The sequence below is a fragment of the Aedes aegypti genome, chromosome 2, assembly GCF_002204515.2.
Source record: "Aedes aegypti strain LVP_AGWG chromosome 2, AaegL5.0 Primary Assembly, whole genome shotgun sequence".
In the NCBI taxonomy this organism is placed as follows: Eukaryota; Metazoa; Arthropoda; class Insecta; order Diptera; family Culicidae; genus Aedes; species Aedes aegypti.
Genome location: NC_035108.1, coordinates 44,504,320 through 44,530,327, shown reverse-complemented (window position 1 = coordinate 44,530,327; position 26,008 = coordinate 44,504,320). Strand labels below are relative to the sequence as shown.

General features: G+C 38.1%; 1 protein-coding gene and 1 long non-coding RNA gene across 19 annotated transcripts in view; both read left to right on the top strand.

The window, feature by feature from the left end:
* Window positions 1–26,008, top strand: part of LOC5577073 (supervillin) — a 953,578-nt gene that overhangs the window by 622,515 nt on the left and 305,055 nt on the right. For 15 of the 18 annotated variants that reach the window (XM_021840691.1, XM_021840690.1, XM_021840689.1 and 12 more), the window contains one exon: window positions 10,017–11,782. In XM_021840691.1, coding sequence (XP_021696383.1) covers window positions 10,017–11,782 — 1,766 coding nt within the window. Of the gene's footprint in view, window positions 1–10,016; window positions 11,783–21,580; window positions 21,836–26,008 lie in introns of those variants that run through there. The other 3 variants (XM_021840698.1, XM_021840697.1, XM_021840699.1) reach the window with 3 other exon arrangements.
* LOC110675499 lies at window positions 1,505–2,660 on the top strand. Its single transcript, XR_002499545.1, has 3 exons — window positions 1,505–1,681; window positions 1,747–1,924; window positions 1,995–2,660. It is a non-coding gene; the product is annotated as an uncharacterized LOC110675499 (long non-coding RNA).

Here is a 26,008-nt window from a genome sequence, read left to right as displayed (position 1 = left end):
GATCCGTTGAATCTATAGCATGCTCCTGTGCAGCGAGCAACGAAATCAGGATCGTGTCAGGTTCGCATAGTAGCCACACTATCGGTATCATTCATCCGTGTACATGCTCACGTATTAATTTCAAATTATATCTCTATCGTTTACCAAAACGAATCCTTTTCCATATCCAAGCTCACAGTTTTTGCTTGTTGAAGTGCAGAGGATTCCTAAGCCTCCATAAAGCAAGTATCACGTCAACCATTTCGTCATATCCACTAATTGACCTGAATTCGAACGCAGCCGGCACCGTTATTGTTTGTTATAATAATAAGAGCACCAGTACCTACACATTGATGATGCTACTGATCCTGAGTAGCATCTGTTGGTTCCATGTGTAAGTACAGCTGTTCTTGCAAAAAAAAAACGGAGTGGCAACTGCGGGCGGTCATTCATGCTCATGCTCATTCTCATGCTTGCAATTCGCGATGACGAAGGCAATTATCACAGTTGACCCTATGCGTGAAGCTCCGATTTCTTTACATGGCAAAGCATAGGAAGTCAATTTTCAAATGCTTCTAAAAAATTCATAACATAATTTAATTAAATTCTGTTAAATGTACAGGGTTAGATTTATGACACGCTATAGAATCCGCAGAATATTGAGGAAAAAATATAAAATTCAAAATAATGTGTCAATAGTTAATTTATTTATTTAGGTTTACATCAACAGACTATGTATAGTCCCAATGATATTAAAAATAAAAACAAAAATACATATTATATAACAAAACAAACATGGCAAAACATTGAATATAAAAAAGTCAAGATCGTAAAACATTTCAAACTTAAAATATGTCTTCAGTCCCTCCGGCCAGCGAAAAAACTAGAAAATTTACGACGAAGCATATTTCGTGTCAGATGGAAATCGAAGATCGACGCCACACGATTAAAAACACGTTGCAGACCATGAACAGCATTGCTCAATCCATAATTGGTGCGACGAAATGGAAGCCTCATCATCGAACTATTCCGCAGTGGACGAGGTTGCACGTTCAGATGCATTTGTTGCAGGATAGCTTCGCAATCGATTCTTCCGTTTAGAGTATCGACGACGGTTAAAGCTCTACAAACGTCTCTTCGAATTCGCAAAGGTTGCAAGTCGATCAGTTGGCAGCGGCTCTCGTAACTAGGAAGGCGTAAAGGGTCTCTCCAAGGTAGCCTCCGAAGTGCAAAACGAAGAAATCTCCGTTGAACTGATTCGATTCGCTCGCATCTGTTGTTGTAGTTCGGACTCCAGACCGCAGACCCATATTGCTCGAACGAGGGAACAGTATAAAGGCCTGAACACAATGTGAACGGCAAAACGGAAAGAACGGCAACGACGGCAAACACGGCATGTACTAAAACTATGCCGTTCCCGCTTTGCCGTTCGCTAACCCACAATGATTATGTCTGTTTTGTTGTTATTCATAGCTGCTGGCGATTTTGGTGTTTACTTCGAGGCGTTTTTTTTTAAGTTTCGTGTGGAATTGTTTTTATTAATTTTTACATCAATTTTCGAAAATGGAGCATATTACGAATATTATTAAAATAGTATAAGTTGTGGCGGAGTTGAATGAGTTGAAGAATGCTATTTCTTCAACGGAACCATCACGGCGTCGGTGGTGGGTAAGACCTTCCAATCAGAACCGGGAGACCGAAGGTAAATATTTCTTTACACACTGTTTCATATAATCAATTTTTTCCTAAGCAATGTTTCTTTTCAAGGATATTATGAAACTGCTTTTGATTTGATGAAGCAACGAGACCCTGAGTTTTTTGTCAAATCTGTGAGAATGACTCCAGATATTTTTGCCATGCTTTTGGAAATTGTGAAGCCACATCTGGAAAAGTTTTCCATAAGGAAACCGATTAATCCGGAATGTCGGTTGTTTCTGACATTGATGTAAGTATTTTCAATTTCTGTAAATAAATATTTGATAATAAATCAATATTCGTATTTGCAAAAATTACAGGTATTTGGCACATGGATCAAATCACTTCACCCTATCCAGATTGTTTAGGATGGGTGTCTCGACCGTGCGACAATCACCCAGGAAGTCACCAAAGTGATATGGGACGTTATGTCTGAGACCTATTTGCCCATGTTATCAGAAGCGACCTGGGCTCAGTGCAGTAGAGGATTCTACGATCGATGGGATTTCCCAAATTGCTGTGGTGCGGTTGATGGGAAACATATTGTAATACAGTGCCCACCAAACGCTGGATCGCTGTTTTATAATTATAAAAAGCAACATTCCATTGTGCTGATGGCAATATGCGATGCTGATTATAATTTTTTGGCGGTAGACATAGGAGCATATGGTGGTAACTCAGATGGTAGTGTATTTGCCTCTAGCGAATTCGGAAAACTATTGCTTGCTGGTAAATTGGGATTACCTCCGCCAACTGTTTTGCCGAACAGCACCGTTGAGTGTCCCCACTTTATTGTCGGGGACGCTGCTTTTCCTCTCAAAACGAATTTGATGAGGCCATTCCCTGGAAAAAACCTGCCACAGCAGCAAGCAAATTTTAATAAGAGGCAATCCAAAGCACGTTGTCCGATCGAGAATACTTTCGGTATAGCAGTTTCAAGGTGGAGGATTTTGAAATCCCCATTGTGTATGATTCCCGAGTCAGCAGAAAAGGTAGTAAAAGCAATAGTAGTGTTGCATAATTTCGTGAAGAAACACAATGATCACCAGTATTCTTCACCTGATTTCACAGACAGGTACGACGAAGCAGGGAACATGGTTCCTGGTGAATGGCGTACACAGGCTGATCCGTTGCCTAGTATTACTGCAGATTTGATAACCCGTGGGCATAATGCACCAAGGGACGCTTACAATGCGCGTAATATTCTAGCTCAATATCTGCAAGACAACCCAAATAGAAAGAATCGCAACAATTGATTTTTACGAGCCATTGAATTCAAAGAGTAATGTGGAAATGTTGATTATTAAACAATAAAGATCCTCAAAAAGATTGAACATGTTTATTAAATCCTTCTCAACGAAATACATTTGAAAAAAAAACCGGGTATTTTATACGATTCTATAGATCCCTTGGGTAGGGCTGGTTTTTTAGAGACTCGGTCTATTTTCAACGGAAGGTCTATAAAGTATATTTGTTTTTAACCAGAATGGTCTCTAAAGTCACTATTTTCTCAGGGAATACTCTAAAAATTCCAATTCCAGTTTCCAACAGAAGTTTTTCAAAGAAAATCTTCAAGGACTTATTTCAGAGTTTTTGAAGATATTCATTAGGTCTTTTTTTCAGAAACCCCTACAAGAATATCTCATGGAGTTTCTATGGTTTCTATGGTAATGCCTCTAAAATTTTGACGAAAATGTATTCATTCTTTCTCACAACCATTTTCAGAAAAAATCTATCTTGCAAATCTTTTGATTTTTCAGACAAAGTTCTCCAGAACTTGCTGCAGGAATTCCAACATAACTACTTCCAGTAATTTTAACAGGGTTTACTCTAATATTTTTCCAAATGCTAGTCCAGGGTTTCCTTCAAAGATTTGTTCATCAATTCTTCCAGATCTTCCAAAGATTTTTACAAGAATTACTTAAGATGTTCCTGCGCCATATTTTTCAATTATTCGTATAGCCGTTATTATATGGATTCCTTTGTAAATTGATTCATGGTTGGTCTCTGGGAATGCTTCAAAATTCCTATAGGGATTATTCCTGGTAAGAGTTCATCAGGAATTTGTACGGAAGTTTGTACAGAGATAACTATAGGATTTTCAGGAAATTCTTCAATAATTTCTAACAGATTTTTTTTAATCATACAAAAATGCATTGAGAATTTTTTCGGGGCCTTCCTTAGCCGAGTGGTTAGAGTCCGCGGCTACAAAGCAAAGCCATGCTGAAGGTGTCTGGGTTCAATTCCCGGTCGGTCCAGGATCTTTTCGTAAAGGAAATTTCCTTGACTTCCCTGGGCATGGAGTATAATCGTACCTGCCACACGATTTACGAATGCGAAAATGGCAACTTTGGCATAGAAAGCTCTCAGTTAATAACTGTGGAAGTGCTCATAAGAACACTAAGCTGAGAAGCAGGCTCTGTCCCAGTGGGGACGTTAATGTCAAGAAGAAGAAGAATTGAGAATTTTCTTGGGAAATCTGTCAAAGAATTTCTAGACAACATTTTGAAAAAAAAACTTCGGAGAAAACTCAAAAGTAATTTATTGATGAACATTCCTTATAGAAATCTTAAGAAAATCCTGTGCGATAATTTTGGACGAAATTAATAAGAAATCAATACAGGCATCTCTAGAGAAATTATTGCTTGAGCTCCTGATAATGCCATAAACGGAAATCTTAGCAAAATCTATTAAAGTATCACTGAATTAAATCGTCTTTTTTAAACTTTGTAGAAGAACATATGGAAAAAAATGCTGAAGAAATTCATGGTAGAGTCTCTGGGGTAATTTCTATAGATATCTCTAAATAAAAATTTGTTCTTCAAAGCATATCAAACTAATTTCCAATTAAATTTCTGAAAAAAAATAAACAAATGCACAGTAACACCAGCAGTATATACTTGTAATTCACAAAAAATTCTGGGATTCATGGGGGAATCCAGGGATTCCTGGGGGCAGTAAGGAATCTCCCAATGAATCTCCAGATTCCCCAAGGAATCTTCAGATTCCCCAAGTAATCTTCAGATTCCCCAAGGAATCTTCAGATTCCCCAAGGAATCTCCAGATTCCCCAAGGAATCTCCAGATTCCCCAAGGAATCTCCAGATTCCCCAAGGAATCTCCAGATTCCCCAAGGAATCTCCAGATTCCCCAAGGAATCTCCAGATTCCCCAAGGAATCTCCAGATTCCCCAAGGAATCTCCAGATTCCCCAAGGAATCTCCAGATTCCCCAAGGAATCTCCAGATTCCCCAAGGAATCTCCAGATTCCCCAAGGAATCTCCAGATTCCCCAAGGAATCTCCAGATTCCCCAAGGAATCTCCAGATTCCCCAAGGAATCTCCAGATTCCCCAAGGAATCTCCAGATTCCCCAAGGAATCTCCAGATTCCCCAAGGAATCTCCAGATTCCCCAAGGAATCTCCAGATTCCCCAAGGAATCTCCAGATTCCCCAAGGAATCTCCAGATTCCCCAAGGAATCTCCAGATTCCCCAAGGAATCTCCAGATTCCCCAAGGAATCTCCAGATTCCCCAAGGAATCTCCAGATTCCCCAAGGAATCTCCAGATTCCCCAAGGAATCTCCAGATTCCCCAAGGAATCTCCAGATTCCCCAAGGAATCTCCAGATTCCCCAAGGAATCTCCAGATTCCCCAAGGAATCTCCAGATTCCCCAAGGAATCTCCAGATTCCCCAAGGAATCTCCAGATTCCCCAAGGAATCTCCAGATTCCCCAAGGAATCTCCAGATTCCCCAAGGAATCTCCAGATTCCCCAAGGAATCTCCAGATTCCCCAAAGAATCTTCAGACTCCCCAGTTAATCTTCAGGTTTTCCAAGCAATCTCCAGATTCCCCAAGGAATATTCAGATTCCCCAAGGAATTTCCAAATTCCCCAAGGAATTTCCAGATTCCCCAGTTATTATTCAGGTTTGCCAAGCAATCTCCAGATTCCCCAAGGAACATTAAGATTCCCCAAGAAATTTCCAGAATCCCTAAGGAATATTCAGATTCCCTAAGGAATATTCAGATTCCCTAAGGAATATTCAGATTCCCTAAGGAATATTCAGATTCCCCAAGGAATTTCCAGATTCCCAAAAGGTATATTCAGATTCCCCAAGGAATTTCCAGATTCCCCAAGGAATCTCCAGACTCCCCAGTTATTATTCAGGTTTGCCAAGCATTCTCCAGATTCTCCAAGGAACATTAAGATTCCCCAAGGAATTTACAGATTCCCAAAGGAATATTCATGTTCCCCAAGGTATTTCCAGATTCCCCAAGGAATCTCCAGACTCCCCAGTTAATCTTCAGGTTTTTCAAGCAATCTCCAGATTCCTCAAAGAATATTCAGATTCCCCAAGGAATCTCCAGATTTCTAAAGGAATTTCCAGATTCCCCAAATATTCTCCAGACTCCGCTGTTAATCTTCATATTCCCCAATCAATCTCCTGGTTTCTCAAGCAATCTCCAGATTCCCAAAGGAATTTCCAGCTTCCGAAACTAATCTCCAGATTCCCCAAGGAATCTCTAGATTCCCGTAAGAATCTCCAGATTCACCAAGTCATTTTAAGATTTCTCATGGAATCTCCAGACTCCCCAAGGAGTCTCCAGATTCCCCAAGGAATCTTTGATTCCCAGATTCTTCAAAGGATTTTCAGGTTAATATTTATTTAATTTTATTTAAATCTCAATGATATGTTCAGGTATCCAATGAATTCTTACATATTCCACAAATGTCCCTACAAGATTTTCCGATAAATCTCCGAAGAAATCTCTTTTTTTATGAAAAAATTATTTTATAATATTCGAGGGTTTATTATCAATACTCATTCAATTTTAGAAAAAAAAAATCCATAAATGTGTCGAATTCAGAAACTTTTCACTGTACCTGACAAATATGAGTTATTGATCGCTGTGAATGTCAATCAATTCGTTTACCCGCGTTGCAAACTCCACTTCAAGATTCCTGGCTATCTTCATTGGAAGCATCGACATTCGTTGTCCAAGGTAGCTGCAATAATCCTTGTGTCGATTCGATTGCTGACTCTGCATTGATGAAGCTACATCACCAACTATGTCCATGACTTCATGCATTTTGTTCTTCAATGCATCAGCATAATCGGAAGTATTAAGTTTACGTTTTCTTTTGGTACCTGGTTTAGAAACTGGCGTAGAAGATGATGGGGTATTTGAATATTCCGGCATGTTCTCAACATCTTCCAGGATTTCGAATTCTTCGTATTCGGAATCTTGGAGAGCCAATGAATGGTGTTGGCTGCTTAGTACGTCTTCACCTTCAGTGACTTGGGAAGCGAATGCTTCTTCTGTTGATTCCGAGTTCGATGGGTCATTGCTTGCTGGCTTGTAGTTGCTGGTTGTGCTGTAATTCAAAACATTATGTGTTTTTATTTCTGTATTTTGTATTTTTGGGTTTTACAATACCTTCTACGCTGACAATGTTTTGCCAAGAAAGAGAGTTCATCATAATATTTCCATGTCGGCGAATGAACTTCTGCAACGCCAGCACCGGAAGCAGATGACTTCTCAATTTTACGCAGCTCTTTAACGAAACGCTCCCGCAAATTCTTCCACTTGCTCCTTGCTTCATTTACTATGATAAAACAAGAAAGTATTATTGTTTTAAATAACAAATAAAATTGTTTACTTACTTGTTAGCTTGACTTCGTTGGCTACTGCCAACCAAATTTGATCCTTCAATTCAATATTCCTGTATGCCTTGCTGCTCTTGGCATATAAAGCTGGATGTTTTTTCACAATCGCAATGAAGTGGTACGTAAAAAAATCATCCTCCGGTAAATTCTCAAAATTTTCATTAAGAGTATCCTTTTTTCTTCGATTCAAATGATGCATCCGACTTCAATGACAGCGCTACAATGTTTTTGCTCCCGCTTTGCCGTTCTGCCGTTCTTCGTTTTTCCAAATTTTTGGAAAAAAAGTGCGTTTTAGTACACTGCCGTTGTTGCCGTAAAGCCCTCATTGTGGGCAATCATATGATGCACCATAGGCTGGAAATTTGACGTTGCCGTTCTTTCCGTTTTGCCGTTCACATTGTGTTCGGGCCTACGCTTTCAGGCAATAGATGTCGGTAAAGTTCTTTGCAGTTCTAAAGACGAAGCCAAGCGTTCTTGATGCTTTATCGACAATATAAGCGATATGATGGGAGAATGTCGGACCCAGATGACTGCCTTGTGGTATGCCTGATGACGCGTAAAAGCAGGGTGATCGATATTCTCCTAAAGCTACCACTAATTGACGATCGGTGAGGTAAGAGCGGAACCATCTCAAAAGGCTACCAGTAACTCCAAGCCAAGTAAATCACGTCCGTCTGGGCCCGAACATTCATACTCTCAGTGATGTACGACGTAAGGCATAGCAGGTTGGTAGTAGTAGAACGGCCGATAGTGTAGCCGATCAAAAGTATATCACATGTACTGAAAAGATTTTAAATAGCTATTGTAATTAATTTTATATAAGCATTTGAAATTTCACTTCCTATACCTTGCCGAGTAAAATTTTCGATGCTTCACGCATAGAGTAAATTTTTTGCAGATGGCAGCACCGTACTTTCGTTAGTGCGAATTAATCCTGCTACAATTTTTATTTGTTCGAAAGAAACCGTCAGAGACTACTTTACATTTTCTTCAGGAATTTCTTCTCAGATCCCTAGAAGAAAAGCTTCCGGAATTATTCTAGTCATTTCTACCATGATTTGTTCTACACTCAAAAAAATCCAAACATCATTGCTACGTTAAAAATCACGTAGATCTTTCCAAATTCATTTTACCTCCACTTCAACTGACTAAGATAAAGATCTTTACACCATTCATAACCACCAAATAGTGACTCGGTAATGTTTACTGAGGTTACCTATCGCACTTACGTGGAATTCACGTAGGTGCCTAATTTCATTTTGACATCTGCATTGTGTACGTACATTCGGTGTTGAGCTCAAATCCTAAGATGGCGCCCGCTTGATTTTTGATGTATGTTTTCACGTAACAATGACGTGTGGATTATTTTGAGTGTTGAATACCGTCAACGTACCAGTACCCGCTCACGAGTTTAAAAAGGTAAGGTAATTTGAGTAATAACACAAAAAATGTTGACAGTATGATTCAATTTGTCAATTTGAACCGTATAGCGGCTATAAAAGTTTTCAAATTTACTTTGTGTAAACCTGAGACAGAGACTTGACAATACGTTTCTCATTTTGGGGCCAAAGCGAGCCAACCCCTAGTTGGTCCGCAAAACAGCGTTACCAAGAATGATTATTGTACGGTAACATAGGCACCTTCTTGGCTCTAGTCTCCTTTTCAATTTGCATCGATGGCCACCAGATTCATGGCAACACAAAGATCATAAAAGAGTAGAAGAAAGCTAACAAGAAGCCAGTTTTCACATCTTGTCTTAGGTGTAAACTTATCTTTTGTGAGCGGGTACGGGTGCACTGATGGCACTTTCAAAGACTCCTCCAGATATCCGTGCAGAAATTCTTCTGGTGATTCCGACATCAAGTTTCTCAGAAATTCTTCCAATGGCAGAAGGTTCGAAAAACCTTAGAGGAATTTCTTTAGAATTTGCTCCAGGAAAGCCTTGAGCACTCCAACGCTTCTACTTCCTGTAATTTAAAGTAGGAAAGTTTGCCAAGACTCTTTTTCAGGGTTTTCTTTTGATATTTTTTGACTAATTCTTCCACGGGTTCCCCCAGTTGTTAGTATAGGAAATCTTCCAAAGACTCCTACACTGCCCATGTTCGCAAGATCGACGTCATTAATAGGTAATTTGAGCATTCAAACTTCATCATTCAGTGTAAAGTTGATCTGGCAATACTGGAGTAGCAAGCACGGTCAGCTAATCAAGCTCAAGATCAAGCTGATGAAATATTCAAAGTAATATCTGAATCTGTTGGCTAATGCCTGAATTAACTTCTGGTAAAATTCCCAGAGATAATTATAAAAATGCATACAGCTATACGAATAGTACACGGTAACAGTCACGAGGATTTCAATAAAAAACATCTAAAAAATATTCTAAAAGAAATGCCTATGATTCTATGAGAAATCTAACTGTTTCTTCCTGGTTCCTGTTTGGTTTTGTTTTCTTGATTCCTGTTTGGAGTCAAACCAAAGAGAACTTTGGTTCCCGTTCGGTCTCTTTTTCCACGCTCGAGGTCTTTAGTGTTCCTCTAAGTTATACAATTGCACCAGACCATTAAAAAATTGTATATGAAATTGTACTCATGTGATTCAAGTAGATTCAATTTCACTATCGGTATTGAACCTATTTTCATTATTTACTCGTATTAACTTGAATCGTTTCATCCCTAGGTAAGAGTACCGGCAATAGTTCCTTCACCGCTGGCCATGAAGGCGCCCCAAGATGAAGTCGAAGAGGAACTGGAACGGGAGGTGTCGGAAGAAGTCCTCGAAGAAGTGCCATTGATGAGCGAGGAGCAAGAAACGGTGGAACGAGAGGAAGAAGTGGTGGAAGTGATATTGGACCAGAGTCAGGAATTGATGGTGCCTTTGGATGTGGAATTGGAAGATGAGGTGCGTGCTCACGTGGAGGAGATTGATGTAGATTTCATGGAAGCAGGACCTTCTGGACTGTGTCCAATTGTGCTTGCTAGCAATGGAGTTCAGAATACTGATGATGATGAAGAGGAAGAATTGGCCACTGATAGGTTGTTCTTGATGAGAGAAGTTAGGAGAAGTCGCTCTTCCTCGCCTCGACCAACTAATCGTATTCTATTCGACGATAAGTTCAACGATGAGTTTGTCGTGATCGAAAATAGTCCCAAGAGTCATTTTATACAATCACTGGACGAAACGGACATCATTGTGATTGGGGACAACGACGAAGACTACCCACCGAGACCTGCCAGCAGTAACAGCGCTGTGATGGGACCATCTTACGAGAAGAAGCTAGTCAAGATGAGCTCCGTGGAGCACTTTGAACACCTTCATCAGCGCAAGAGTTGTTCCCCGCAGCGCAAGAAGAGCCTATCACCCATCATTCGCGCCAAGAGCATGGAAGAAAGTCATCTGTCTTCGTCCATATCTCCCGCATCGAACCATATCGTATCGATTCTAAAACGCAAAACTGTTGAATCCAACAGTTCTGCTTCGAGCAATACCTCGCCGGTAACATTTTCACCAAGTGTCGTAGACACGCCCATCCGATCGAACCGCCGACAAGGTATCCTCAAGAAACGCTGCTCGCTGGACGAAAGCAGATATAGTCGCAGTCACTCACCGGATGATCGGAGCATTTTGGTCAAGCATACCCGTCGAAACAGTTTCGAGGACGGCACCCAGCACGGTATACTGAAGCAGAAATCCTACGAATCCAAAGAGGACGTATCCACCGCTGGCGGTGGCGGCAGCGGAAGCTCAACCGCCGTCAACAGCGTCGTCTCTCACGGAATCCTCAAGAAGAAAACCGACAGCTCCTCTACCTCCACTCCCAACGAACAGCCGAAGCACGTGTCGATCTCGCAAGCCGTGATCCTCGCCGCCGCCGAAATCTGCCAGGACATGCTCCTCGATCATGAACACGATCACGAAATCCGTCCCATCCTCAAGTCCGACAGTCAACCACTGCCCACGCCGAAACCCATTCTCAAGAAGAAATACTCATCGGAATCGGAGGAAATCCGGCCCATCCTGAAGTCCTCCCGCAAGAGCAGCCGCGAAGAGCACTCCGATTCGGAGGAACTGAAACGGTCCATCCTGAAAACGGACTCCCCCGCTAAGCGGCGCTCGTTCGGTGATCGTGATCCGGACCCCAACGGAGCCATGATTCGAAGCCGCTCGTTGGAACATCCAGATCCGGTGCAGACTGGTCCAATCGTTCCCCAAATCCAGAACATCGAAAAACCGATTATCTCCGTTGCGGAGCGAATCAAGCACATGGAAAAGTTCCTTTCGTCACCGACGGGAAATGGAAGTGCCGGTGCCAGCAGCACCAGTAGCGGAGCAAGCCCTTCAGCAGGTTCCGGTTCCGGTGCGGTACCCAAGCGAAGTACGGCCAGCTCAAGGCGGGAGACGTTCCGCTTCAAAACGCAACCGGTCACGTCGTCTGAAATTAGCGGGTGAGTACCTAGCATTTTTCTGATATTTTAACGCGAGAGTCTCATCCGCATTTGCCATCACGATCATTTACTCTAAACAAGTTTCCTTGTACAAACAATCATTTCTCCGAGTATTTGCTGCGCCTTACTATTACCGGCTGAGTGCAATATGGGGAATATAAGTAGGTTTTATTGCGCTTTCGGTTCAAAGCAGCTGGTGGCCTTGGATCGTGCCCTCCAGAGTTGCTCTCGGCCGGTACAAAGTGTGTTTGCCGTTTGCCGAAGATTTCAAGGTTTTTCGTGTTTTCTTTCGTGTTTTGCGTTTTACGAGTGGGTGTTCGATGTAAATGTAAATTGCAATCGTTTATGTTTGCACAATTATTCCGTTGAAACATTTATTGGGTGGGATAGGTTGGTCAGCAGTGGTGGAAACAATCATGTCGTTTACGCAAAATGAACCAATATGAAGCAGGATCCAGGCTCACACGATCACGAACCAACATCGACCGATTTGGTCACAGATTCTTGCATCGGAGAACCAGAACAAAACAAATATAAAAAAGAGCGTGATTGCTGGATGAGCAGAGTCTGCTCACAGCCGTTCTTTTTTCCGTTCATAGCTATTTTTGTGAATAATTGGATGGATTACGATTATAATAGATAGATTACAAACTCATGTACGACAGTATTGAGAAAATTGACTGATATGTGGTGTTATTGTAGAAATATCACAGGGAATCGGACGCGTGATTGCATGTCAAAATAAAATGATGCGATGCCCTCTACAGTATATGTGTTCGGGCGATCGTGAGAAAAGAAAGCAAGAACTCAATCGCACAAAATGAACCACCGATGCGGTAGCATTTTTCTGTTGTACATGAACAGACTCTGTTCACCGTTTTACAGCACTGTTGGTCAGCCGAATTTCTAAGAAGTGTTTTGTTATTACACTCATCTCACAGAAAAGATGACCTTAGAAGCATCGAAATTAAATCAACCGGAAGAAGCGAAAGCTAACAACACTTAATTACCTAATACTATTCCAAGATCCCTTACAAGCTGACGAAAGATTCGTTAAGCTCAAAAACAATTACTCTAGCTTCGGAATGTTTCAAAAACCTTCTGTTAGAAGTTTCAGAAAGCTTCTCTTAAAAATTGTAAAAGCTTTTTAAATAGCTTCAAAAAGCCTCTATCAGAAGCTTCAAAGCTTCAAAGTATTTGATTCTGCAGTATCAATACGTTTCTCAGACTACAGCTTCTCTCAGAAGCTTCAAAGAGCTCCCCTCTCTAGCTTTAAAAAGCGTGTCAGCAGCTCCAAATAGCTATTCCCATGAGCTTCAAGAAGTTTCTCTTATTGTTAGAAGCATCGTTAAGCTCTTTCAAAACCTTCTAAAACAATTATCGGAAACTTCTAAAGGCTTTCACAAGCTACTCTTAAAAACCTCAAAAAGCATCACTCAGCTTCATAAACAAGCTGCTATCAGCAGTTTCAATAAGTTTCTCTCATAAGCTGTTTCAAATGCTCCAAAATCTTCTACAAAGAGCTATACTGAAACTTTCAAAACATTATTCCTTAATTGTACAAAAGCATAATCCAGCTTCAAAATGATCCATTCATAAATCCCATAAACTTAACGTTCAACCATAAACAGACAAACAGACGTGTTACGTCTGTTTGTCTGTTTATGGTTTTTAGGCTCCTAGTATTCTGTTTCCTTAAAATTATTTTTACTTTTTCCTGAAATAATCTTCGAAGTTTCAGAAAGCTTTCAACAAACTTCTTTTTAAAGCTTACATCAAAATATCTCAAAGCTTCCTTCAGAAGCTGCTTTTGAAGCTTAGAGTTTTGCTCAGAATCTTTCCTCACAAGTTTTAAAACCATTCTCTCAGGAATACTAAAAAGCTTGTCTCAGAAGTATTGAATGGTATCATCAGAAGCCCTAAAGTTTCAAAACTATTCTCTCAGGAACTCTTAAAAGCTTCTCACAGAAGTATTAAATAGTATCATCAGTGACGTATCAAAGAGCTTTCTTCCGAAGCGTCTTAGAGGCCTTCTCTGAAGCTCATACGAGCGTTTCCCAGAAGCTTATAAGGGCTTCTTTCATAAACTCCAATGAGTTTTTTTTTTATTAGAACTTTGAAGAACTTTTTTTCAGAAATTCAAAGAGTTTCTTTCACAGGCTGGGAAGTTATTCCTCTGAAGGTACTCTAAAACCTTCTTTTAGAAGTCTGAAAAAGCTTCTCTTAGAAGCTTCAAATAGCTTATCTTATTAGCTTCTCTCAGAAGCTGCAAAAATCTTTCTACAAAAACATTTAACAGTTTCTCACAAATGGTTGGAAGGCTTACCTAAGAAGCTTTGCAAATATCACAGCAGCTTTGAATAGCTTTTCTCAGAAACGTCTAAAGAATCTTCGCAAAATATCTCTACAAACCTTTTGAAATAGAAAAAAATCAAAAGCTCCTGTAAACAGAAGTTTTTCCAGATGCTTTTAAAAAGCTTTTGTTAAAAGTATCAAAGAACGTCTCTGTGAAACTTTAAATAACTTTCGTTATAAGCTTCTTTGAGCTTCTCTTAGAAGCATAAAAAAACTTTTTCAATAAGTTTTCATGATCTGGTCCCAGAAGCTTCAAAAAGGTATTCTAAAAAAGCTTTAAATAGTTTTCCTTGGTAGCTTGAAAGGGATATCAGAATCTTTTATTATAAGTTAAGAAGTTTTAAAAAGCTTCTTTCAAAGCTTCAAGTTACAAAGAACTTTCTTCAAAAGCTGCTTTCTGGAGCTTAGAGTTTCGCTCAGAATCTTCAAGCATATTCCCTCAGTAGTTTTAGAACTCTTCTCTCAGAAAGTCTCATAAGTATTAAATAGTATCATCAGAAGCATCAAAGAGCTTTGTTTTCATAAATCTGAAAAAGCTTCTCTCGGAATCTTCACAAAGCTTCTCTCAGAATCTTCAAAGGGCTTCTCTTAGAAGCTTTAAAGATCTACTCTCAGAAGCATCGTAGAGCTTCTCTCAGAAGCATCGAAGAGCTTCCCACAGAAGCATCGAAGAGCTTCCCACAGAAGCATCGAAGAGCTTCTCTCAGAAACTTCAAAGAGCTTCTCTTAGAAGCTTCAAAGAGCTTCTCTTATAAGCTTCTCCCAGAAGATGCAAAAATCTTATCAACAAAAACTTTTAATAGCTGCTTACAGAAGCTCATAGGACTTATATAAGAAGCTTTGAAAATATTATCACAGCAGCTTTGAAAAGCTTTCTCCATCCCTAAGAACCTTTGAAAACTTCACATAGAAGCTCTTGTAAGCATTTTTTTTTTCAGAAGCTTTCAAAAAGCTTTTCTCAAACGCATCAATGACCTTCTCTGAAAATCTACAGAAAGCTTTTCTCATAAGTTTCGTCGAGCTCCTCCTATGCAAAGTTTGCTTGGTAGCTTGGAAGGGATTTTAAATGCTTTTATTATAAGTTTTAAATTGCTTTTTTCAGGGGCTTTCAAAAGCTTCTCTCAAGGGTATCAAAAAGCTTTACTGAGAAGCTTCAAAGAGCTTCTTTCATAAACTTCAACGAGCTTCAAAGGCTTCTCTAAGAAGTTTCCACGATTTTCTTTCAGAAGTTTCGAAGAGCTTTTCTATGGCTCGGTAGCTTGAAGTTCTGCTTTCAGGGGCTGTTTAAAAGTTTATTTCGAGGGTATCAATGTGCTTCTCTAAAAGCTTCAAGATACAAAGAGTTTTTCCCAGATGCTTCAAAAAGCATTTCTCATAAGCTTTTAAAAGTTTCTTTTGGAAGCATAAAGGGGCTTCCTATAGCTTGGCTAAAAAGTTCCGAAAAACATTTTCAGAAATCTCAATGAGCTTGTCTCAGGGGCATCAAAAAGTGTTTCTCATAAGCTTCATGGAGAGTCTCTTAGTTGCTTCGTTAAGCAATCTCAAAAGTTTCGGCTTTTCTCAGAAGCTTCAAATAGCTTCTCTCAGGAGCTACAAGTAGCTTCTAAAAAGCTTCAAGAAGCATCTATTTGATTCTGCAAGGAACTTCTTTCAATAGGTTCAAAGAGGTTCAAAAGATTTGCCGAGCGTCTCCCAGAAGCTTCAAAAAGCTTCCCTCAGAAACTTTTAAAAAGTTTTCTCTCGGAAGCTTCATATGATTTTCAAAGCTCTTCTCAGAGGCTTTAAAGAGCTTATACCAAAGGCTTCAAAGCATACACCTTATTAGCTTAATGTATTGTAGTTACACAAAAGGCTCTAAGAGCTTTGTTAGAAGCATCAAAAAGCTTTTCTTAGAAGCGTTGTTTTGAGTTTTGAAAGCTTTTCTTCGACGTTCCAAAGAACTTTTTTCAGAGGCTATCATGTTCTTATCTCAGCGTCTTTGAAGAGCCTCTCTTAGAAATCTCTTTGAGTACGCTCGTAAAGCTTTCTCAGAAGCTTTGAAGAGCTTGTACCAGAAACTTCAAAGAGCTTCTCCCAGAAGCTGTAAACATTTTAAACAGCTGTTCACAGCAGCTTTGAAAATATTTTCACAGCAGCTCGAAAAGTTTTCCTCGAAAGCTTTTAAAGTTTCCCATGAAATCTTCTGAAAACATCTTTGAAACTTCTATCAGAAGCTCATATCAGCAAAACTTTTCCCATAAGCTTTCTAAAAGTTCAAAAGTATCAAAGAGCTTATCTAAAAATAATCAGAGAACTTTTCTCATAAGCTTCTCTGAGAAGCATCTAAAAACTTTTTTAAGATGTTTCCACAATCTGCTCTCAGAAGTTTCGAAGAACATTTCTTAAAAGCTTCACATAATTTTGAAGCATCAAAAAGCTTTCCTTAGAATTTTCAATATGGTTTTGAAAGCATTTCTTCGACGTTCCCAAGAACTTCTCTCAGAGGCTATTATGTTTTTCCCTCAGGAGAAAAAGAGCCTCTCTCAGAAGTATCTTTGAGTACGCTCATAAAGATTTCTCAGAAGCTTCAAAGAACTTCTTTCAGAAGCTTCAAAGAGCTTTTCTCAGATGCTTCTTCCAGAAGCTGGAAAAATCTTAAACAGCTGTTCACTGAAGCTTAGAAGGTTTATCTAAGAAGCTTTGAAAATATTACCAAATCAGCTTTGAAAATATTAGCACAGCAGCTTGGAAATGTGTCATCGAAAACAAAGAGCTTTTCTAAAAAAAATCCAGAGAGCTTTTCTCATAAGCTTATATAAGCTTCTCTGAGAAACATCAAAAAGCTTCTCTGAGAAGCATCAAAAAGCTTCTATGAGAAGCATCTAAAAGCTTTTCTGGGAAGTATCAAAAAGCTTCTTCAAGTTTCCACGATCTGCTCTCAGAAGCTTTGAAGAGCATTCTAAAAAGCTTTCAAAAGTTTCGCTCGGAAGCTTGAAAGGGATTTCAAAAGCTTCTATTACAAGTTTTGAAGAGCTTCGCTCAGGGGCTTTCGAAAGCTCCTCTCAAGAGTATCAAAAAGCTTCTCTTAAAGCTTTGAGCTGCAAAGAGCTTTTCTCAGAAGCTTCATCAAGTATTTCTTGTAAGCTTCACTTGAGCTTTTCTCAGGGGCTTCGAGAAGCTTACAACAAGGGTTTCAAAGAATGCCCTTCATAATCTTAGTAAAATTGTAGTTGCACAAAGCTTTCTCAGAAGCTTCTAAGAGCTATTTAATCTTTTCACAGATAAAAGAGCATATGTAACGAAGAGCTTCTTTCAAAAGCTTCAAAAATTTTCTCTCAGAAACTTCAATGAAACTTCTAATAACTTCTCACAGAAGCTTCTAAGAGCTTCTCTGAAGAGCTTCTGAAAGCTTTACTCTGAATCTTCAAATATCTCCTTTCAGAGGCCTAAAAGAACTTCTCTCATTAGTTTCAATGAGCTTTTTGAGGACTTCTCTCAGAAGTTACAAAAAACTTGTATCAGAAGCACCAAAAAGCAATCTATAGACATTCTAAAGTGGTTTTGAGAGCTTCTCTTAGAGGTTTCAAAGTAATGAGCTTCTTTCAGGGTCTTCAAATAGCTTTTCTCATATGCTTCTATGCGCATCTGTGAGAAGCATCAAAAAGCATCTCTAAGTAGTTTCCACCATCTGCTTTCAGATGCTTTAAAAAGCTTGTCTAAGAAGCTTAATAAAGCTTTTCTAAGAAGCTTTATAATAGCCTTGCTCGGTAGCTTGAAAGGGATTTCAAAAGCTTTTCTAATACATTTTGTAGACTTCCTCTCAGGAGCTTTAAAAAGCTTCTTTCAAGGATATCAAAAAGCTTCTCTCAAAGCTTCAAGCTACAAAGAGCTTTCCTCAGAATATTTAAAGAACTTCTTAGTTTCAAAAAGCTTTCTTCTCTTTGAAGCTTTTAATGTTTCTTTCGGAAGCTTAAATAGGATTCCAATAGTTTGCCTTAGCTGTATCGAAAAACTTTTTTCAGGGATCTCCATGAGCTTGTTTCAAGATATGAGAAAGGCTTTTTGAAGTCCATGCTTTTTGAAGCTTCATGGAGAGTCACTTAGTGGCTTGATCAAGTAATCTCAAAAGTTTAGTTGTCTTCATAGAGCTTCTCTCAGAAGCTACAAGAAACATCTATATAAATGTTCAAGGAACTTCTTTCAAAGGGTTTAAATAGCTTTTTTAGAAGGTTCGGCGAGCTTCTCTCAGAAGCTGCTATGATTTTAGAGCTCTTCTCAGGGGTTTTACAAAACTTATACCGAGTGCTTCAAAGAGTGCCCTCATAAGCCTAATAAAATGTAGTTGCACTAAGCTTTCTCAGAAGCTTCTTAGAGGTTTCAATTTTTTTTACAAAAGATTTCCAACAATAAGCTACAAAGAGTTTCTTTCAAAGGCTTCAAGATGTGTTTCTCAGACACAACAAAGTACTTTCTTCAGAATCATCTAACAATTACTCACAGAAGCCTGTGAATGCTTTTCTGAGAAGTTTTCAAAAGCTTATCTCAGAAGCTTCAAAACAGCTTTTACTGAGAAGCAGTTTCAAAGAGATTTTCTTTGAATTTTTAAAGGGCTTCTCTCAGAGGCTACGAAGAGCTTGTCTCAGAAGCTACGAAGAGCTCATCTCAGAAGCATCTAAAAGCTTTAGTTAGAAATGTAATTTTGTAAAATAGTAATTTTGAAAGCTTTTCTTAGAAATGTCAAAGAGTTTCACTGAGAAGCTATAATGAGTTTATCTAAGGGTCTAGAAAATGCCTGTCTCAGTAGGCTCATACAGCTTTCTCAGAAGCTCTGAAGAAATTCTTTCAGGAGCTCTAAAGAGCCTCTCAGAAGCTTCAAAGAGCTTGTATCAGAAGCTTTTCTCAAAAACTACAAGAAGCTTCAAAGAGCTTCTCACGGAAGTACCAAGGAGCTTTTTTAGAAACATCAATGAGCTTCTCTCAGAAAATTCAGGGAAGCTGCTCAATAAATCTTCAGGGAGCATCCATCAGTAGCTTCGAAGAGCTTGTTTAAGAAAATCCAACAAGCTTTCAGAAGCTCGTCTTAAAAGTTTCAAAGAGCTTTCCTATGAGCATCTAAGAGTTTCTCTAAAGGGACTCAAATTGCCTCTATCAGAAATAACATAAAATCTTAGTAGTTTCATGAAGCTTTCTCAAACGCTTTTATTTAAAGGTTTTTCGCAGGAGCTTCGTAGAACTCAACTCAAAACTTTACAAAAGCTTTTTTCAGAAGCTTTAAAAATATATGGAAAAGCCTTTCTAAACAGCCTCAAAGTGCTTCTCTCAAAGGCTTTTGGAAGCTTTTCTTAGAATTTTCTCGTAGCTTTATTTAAATGGCTTTGAAGATCCTTTCTCAGGATCTAAAAAGAGCCTCATTCTTCCAATCAAAATGAGTTTGTAATATATGTAATATATGTAATATAATATAATATATAATAATGAGCTTTAAATAACTTTTTTTTTAGATGCTACAGAAAGCTTCTTTCACATGCTTGAAACTTCAAAGAGATTTTCTAAAGAGCTTCTGTTAAAAACCTTTCGAGATCTTTGATCAAAATCTTCTATAAGCTTCTCCTAGAAGCCTCTAGAGCTTTTCCCAGAAACTCTTAAAGTACTTTAGCTTGCAGAATTGAAAAGTAGCGTCTAGGACCACCCATTTTTTCCGAGACCTATATTTACTGACAAAAAGAAAAATATTATGAAGGTTCCTACTACATATTTGCTATTCTTGCCAACATAGAAATCGAACCCATCAACAAAATCTAGTACCGCTTCGCCGGTCGTCACTCATCACACATTCATTCCGGAGTGAGCGCGCGTGGACATGTGCGGAGACACCCCTCCACAAGTGCGCCGCCGTCCATTCGACGACTGACTGAAGTAAACCCCAATAATCCGACGGAATCTATTTTCGGATTACTCGGTTGCTAAATTTATCCACCCATTTCTTGTAACGTGTTGTTCAGTATACCTTACCTACGTAAGACTCTTATGGCAGTGGCAGTGGTTTGCTCTATTGCTGCTGCACTCATTTCCTTCTTTGAACAGAAGAGAGTCAGCGGCAAGCGATCGCGATTCAGAAGCGCCATTTCTTACCACCGAAGGGAAAACGAAATCCCGTTTCGTCTGCTGTACGGAAAAGAAAAGCCGAAAAAGGCAGGCAGACGCTGGAAAAACAAACCGCTCTTCGATGATGAGGTCGTTTGAACTGTGGAACGCAAGCGCACGATCCTCACTCTCACAGTGTTTCAATTCATCGTTTTCACGATCAAAAAGAATAATTAAAAAAAACACCTAGTTTTTTTTTAATTATTATTTTTGATCGTGAATTGATTTTAGATATATGCTTCGTTTCTTCCAAGAAGTTTTTTGGTATAATGATTTTGATAAGTTCTATCCACTTGAAAGTGAGATAAAAATAGCAGAAAGTAAAGTTACGAGGGGCCCAGATAGCCGTAGCGGTAAACGCGCAGCTATTCAGCAAGACCAAGCTGAGGGTCGTGGGTTCGAATCCCACCGGTCGAGGATCTTTTCGGGTTGGAAATTTTCTCGACTTCCCAGGGCATAGAGTATCTTCGTACCTGCCACACGATATACACATGCAAAAATGGTCATTGGCATAGTAAGCTCTCAGTTAATAACTGTGGAAGTGCTCATTAGAACACTAAGCTGAGAAGCAGGCTCTGTCCCAGTGGGGACGTCATGCCAGAAAGAAGAAGAAGAAGAAGAAAGTTACAGATAATGTGTCTTGACAGATCATGTGTAATTGACATGTGTCAAAAAAGGCTGTTCAAAATGATATGGCCACTTATGTAGAATTGTAAGTAAAATAATACAACTTCATTCTTTTCATGACTTCCAATTCTTATTGTAGTGTTTAACAAAGCCTTGACAGTTTCATGTTAAAATTTATTTATATTGTTTTTATAACAAGAGCAAAGCAGTGTTGGCAAATTATGAAGTCTCAAATAATATGTCATAACAAAAATTTACAAATCTGGTGAAACTTTTCTTGTACAGAAACATTTTTTGAATTACTCCTTCTCTGATACTTATTTTCAACACATTTACGTTACGTATACATGGATTGGTTATCAAGTTTCTTTTATATTAGGAAACTTCTTCGAAGACATAAACTATCTAGAAGAAATTGTTTTGAAGTTATTCTATTTTGATCGTGAAATCGATGAATCAAAACACTGTACCTCTTTGATATTCGCCGGTGTTCGCCAGATCGTGATCGAAATCAAAACAAAGCCGTTGCGTTCGGGTTTTGGCACCCGGTCTTGGTTTGGCTGATGCGTCGCCCCCAATGTCCGGAAAATTTTATATGTAGGTACACCGATTTTGATGTGGGTGGTTTTGAATTTTGAACACATCGACCGGGATGCAGCAGCAGCTGCAACTGCAACCGATGGGCGGACAGTTTTCATTCGATCGTTGCCGGAGTAGAACTTTCTTGGGGCGTCGCGTGCGTACTTTCAGCAGTAGATCGTCTCTCAAAGTCTAGCTGTGGCTCGATTGCGTTCATATTTCGGTTGTTTTGGGCCTATTAATAAGCGTAGTGCGTGTCTCGTGGCGGCCGGTCAGAAAATTGTCAAGCAGTGGTGACTGCTGTTGGTCACTAGAACTAGGACAGTGGACTTCCTGAAGCAGAAAGATGGAAGATGGTGTGAATGTGGTGTAGGTATCTCGTCCTGTCTACGACCGAAAGTGTCATTAGGAGGCGGTTTGAATTTTCTGATAGAAGCTTGTATTGGTTGCTGTTGAATTTAGAAACTGCGGAAATGAGTAATGTGAACTTCGCTCAGTACAGTCAATTTCATGATGTTCAAATGTAAAAATGGTCATTTGGCAAAGAAAGCTCTCAGTTAGTGGAAGTGCTCATAAGAACGCTAAGCTGAGAAGCAGGCTCTGTCCCAGTAGGGATGTAACTCCAGAGAGAAGAATATGGTGTCCACAATCTCGCTGCAGTCGAATAATCTTTTCTCACAAATAGACGTTATAAATAAGATGAAGTCCATCAATGTTTTCAGTCATTTAACCGATTATGACGTTCTGATTTTACGACTATGGATTTAAGATTGTGTTCAACCAATGAGAGCATTTCGTGCACTAAAGATTGGTGTTGATAGCTTTGGTAATAAATATATATTCTGAAGTTGAATCCATAGTCACATGGTTGGATTCGAATTTCATACACTGAATATCACAGCAATGTGCACTCTAGTACCGCCAGTGCACATTGGGGAATTCCGAACACAAAGGTGGAAAAAATTGATAAATTTCACAATAGAAAGATAAAAAATAAGTTTTATAGCTCAATCGAAAGGAAATTTTCTCAGGAATCGATTGGTGATGGTTTCATGAATGTGGGGCCACTCTGGGATATGCTATGGTGCCCGTTTTGCCCCAATTCCTTGAAAATTTTCGATTTTCATGTTGTTTTGAGTAAAACTATTTTATTGTGGAGATTATTTCTCATGAAATCCATCATTTCTAGTCCATTCAACAATGTTTCACAGAGAACGTTATAAAAATATGGAAATTTAGGGGATTATGGGGCCAAATGTTCAATGAAATATTTTTGAAGAGGAATTTTTGTTTTAAATTTTTTCAACGTGTTTTTTATTGAAATAAATTCTAAAATAGTCAAATAATCATGAATATAGCTTGCAGAAATATGTTGTAGTAAAATTTGTAGAATATGTATGATAATAATGTATGCTCTATGCAACATATTGTGAATAATTTACCTTCTTATATCACAAATTCCAAACATTTCCAAACGATGTGCGATAGTTTGGGTAAACGATATTGATCTAAATGATCGATTGCCGTTAGCCTCATTGATAGGAGATAGTGGGAGCATATAGTTTTTCGGCTATTTTTGCCCCAATTCCCCTAAACACGATTTCTTTCGTAATTAATTCAATTTTTTCTCCCAAATCAAATTTATTGTGTACTTAATTGTTTATTCTGTATCTGATACAATATTTAAATCATCAAACAAAGATCCACACATAAACAAAAAAATAACCAAATAAAAAAAAAATCAAAAATGAATCTATCAAGAAATCATCAGCCGTTTTTTTCTGATTGCAACAAATTACTCAGGATCAGGTTATTTACTCAATCATTACTGTAGCAATTTCGTGAGAGTCAAATTGCATTTTACAAGAAATTATTCGGGAAATAATTTTGTCTCTTTATGGCTATTTGGTATTCAATATTCTAATTGCCATCATACACTACAGAAAAAGTTATCATAAAAGTGATAATGCAGTGATAAATCGATCATTCATTTCATTATATAATTTATAGTTACTATGTTTGTTATGTTGCCTCTACATTAACAGATTACTTGTTGGTTGACATCAATGTTCCTCATGATGAACCATACTTTGTTAATATTGTAAACAGTAATTATGGTTACATCTGTTTGACTGAATTTCAAGCAAGAAATTTAAATTAATTAACTCATTACGCGTGGTAAAGATGGACAAATTATGGGTGAAAATATGAAAAAAATACACGAGCTCGGCTGGGATTTGAACCCAGGATTCTTGTATGCTAGACGAGCGCTTTACGGGCTCGGTAGCTTAGTTGGTAAAGCGCTCGTCTAGCATATTCAAATCCCAGCCGAGCACTTCCACGCAATTTTATTCTCAAAATGCAATTTTATTCTCATGAAATTTCTTCAAGTATGATTGTGTAACTAATTTAATTCTGAGTGATTTGTTTCAATCAGAAAAAAACTGCAGATGGTTACTTAATGGATCCATTTTTGAGTGTTTTTATTTGTTTTTTTTTTTTATTTATGTGTAAAAGATCCCCATAATCTCCTATGTTTTAGGATTTAAATATTGTATCAACTACTGAATAAACAATTTAGTACATAATAAATTTAATTCAGAGATATCTGTTCAATTAATTATGAAAGAAATCGTTTTTAGGGGAATTGAGGCAAACATAGCCAAAAAACAATATGCTCCCACCATCTCCTATCAATGAGGCTAACGGCAATCGATCATTTAGATCAATATCGTTTACTCCAACTATCGCACATCGTTTGGAAATGTTTGGAATTTGTGATATAAGAAGGTAAATTATTCACAATATTTTGCATAGAGCATAAATAATGATCATACATATTCTAAAAATTTTAATACAACTTATTTTTGCAAGCTATATTCATGATTATTTGACTATTTTAAAATTTATTTCAATATAAAAACACTTTGAAAAAAATTAAAACAAAAATCCCTCTTTAAAAATATTTCATTGTACATTCGGCCCCATAATCCCCTAAATTTCCATATTTTTATAAAGTTCTCTGTGAAACATTGTTGAATGGACTAGAAATGATGGATTTCATGGGAAATAATCTCCATAATAAAACAGTTTTACTCAAAACAACATGAAAATCGAAAATTTTCACGGAATCGGGGCAAAACGGGCAACATAGCTTATCCCAGAGTGACTCCACATTCATGAAACCATCACCAATCGATTCCTGAGAAAATTTCCTTTCGAATGAGCTATAAAACTTATTTTTTTATCTTTCTATTGTGAAAGTTATCAATTTTTTCCACCTTTGGGTTCGGATTTCCCCAATGTGCAGTGGTTCATACAAGCACCATCAGGCATCATTTTCAAGCATTAAAGCATACGATATCCAATATTTCATATTAATGTGCCCTCATTTATCATTCAATTCATTTATAAATAAGGCGTTCGATTTTACAAAAAAAAATGTTTTAGTTTGTTTTGTTTGATTAAAAATTCTGTTTGGCTTTGTTCAAGTTTTATTTGTTGTTTTTTTTTTGTTGTTTTCAAAATTGTCTCTTCATTGTTCTAAACTAGGTAAGCACATTAATTATTATTATGCTTTCAAATTACGTTATAAAGCAGTGATGTCAGTTTTTTGCGTTTCAGTATAATTGAAAAAAATGCGGCTACGTTTATCATAAAAGAAAGTGGAAACTTTTTTCTTTTTCATGCTATTAGGAAACTGGAAACTTTTTGAGTTTACATCATCAGCCCTGGTGCTTTCTTTGCTGCATAATTTCATTGTTAATACTACTACTGAAAAAGAAGCATCTATTGCCTTTCAGTTTTGAATATCGTGAGTGACCTTTTGGTCGGTTTTGAGTTGAATATATTAAATTTTTACCCTTTCCAAGCATTCTAACGATATTTTTAGGTGATTTTTCTGCTCGGCAGAATAACATATTCGTATCGAATGAAAAAAATAGCTAAACAAAATCCTATAAGTAGATTTTTTCAAAACCATGTTTGTGTCAATGAAACCACCCATCTGCTCCATGCTAGTCCATACCACAAGACTAAGAAAGTGTTTGATTTCTCAATTGGACCCTGGCTCTAAGCCCTGTTGGAAAGTATCTAAAATTTTGAAAAAACCTCAGAAACCAATACCGGCATTAAAAGGGGAAACAAATTATTACTAACTAATTGTGAAAAAGCTCAAAAACTTGCTATGCAGTTTGAAAGCGCACAATTTTAATTTAGGACTTACTAGTCCAATTAAAAATCAAGTTACTCAGGATTTCGGAAGCCTTCTCAATCAAGAAAATTCCTGGGTAACTGATTTGGAAGAAGTGAGAACTATTATTAAAAAGTTCAAAAATATGAAAGCTCATGGCGATGATGAAATTTTCTACATCCTCATGAAGAAACTTCCAGAAAGTAGCTTATCATTCTTAGTTGATATATTTAACAAATGTTTTCGATTAGCAAATTTTCCTGTCCTGACAAATGGAAAAACGCTAAGGTTGTTCCAATTTAAAATCAGACAAAAATCTTGCAGAAGCTTCTAGCTATCGTCCAATCAGT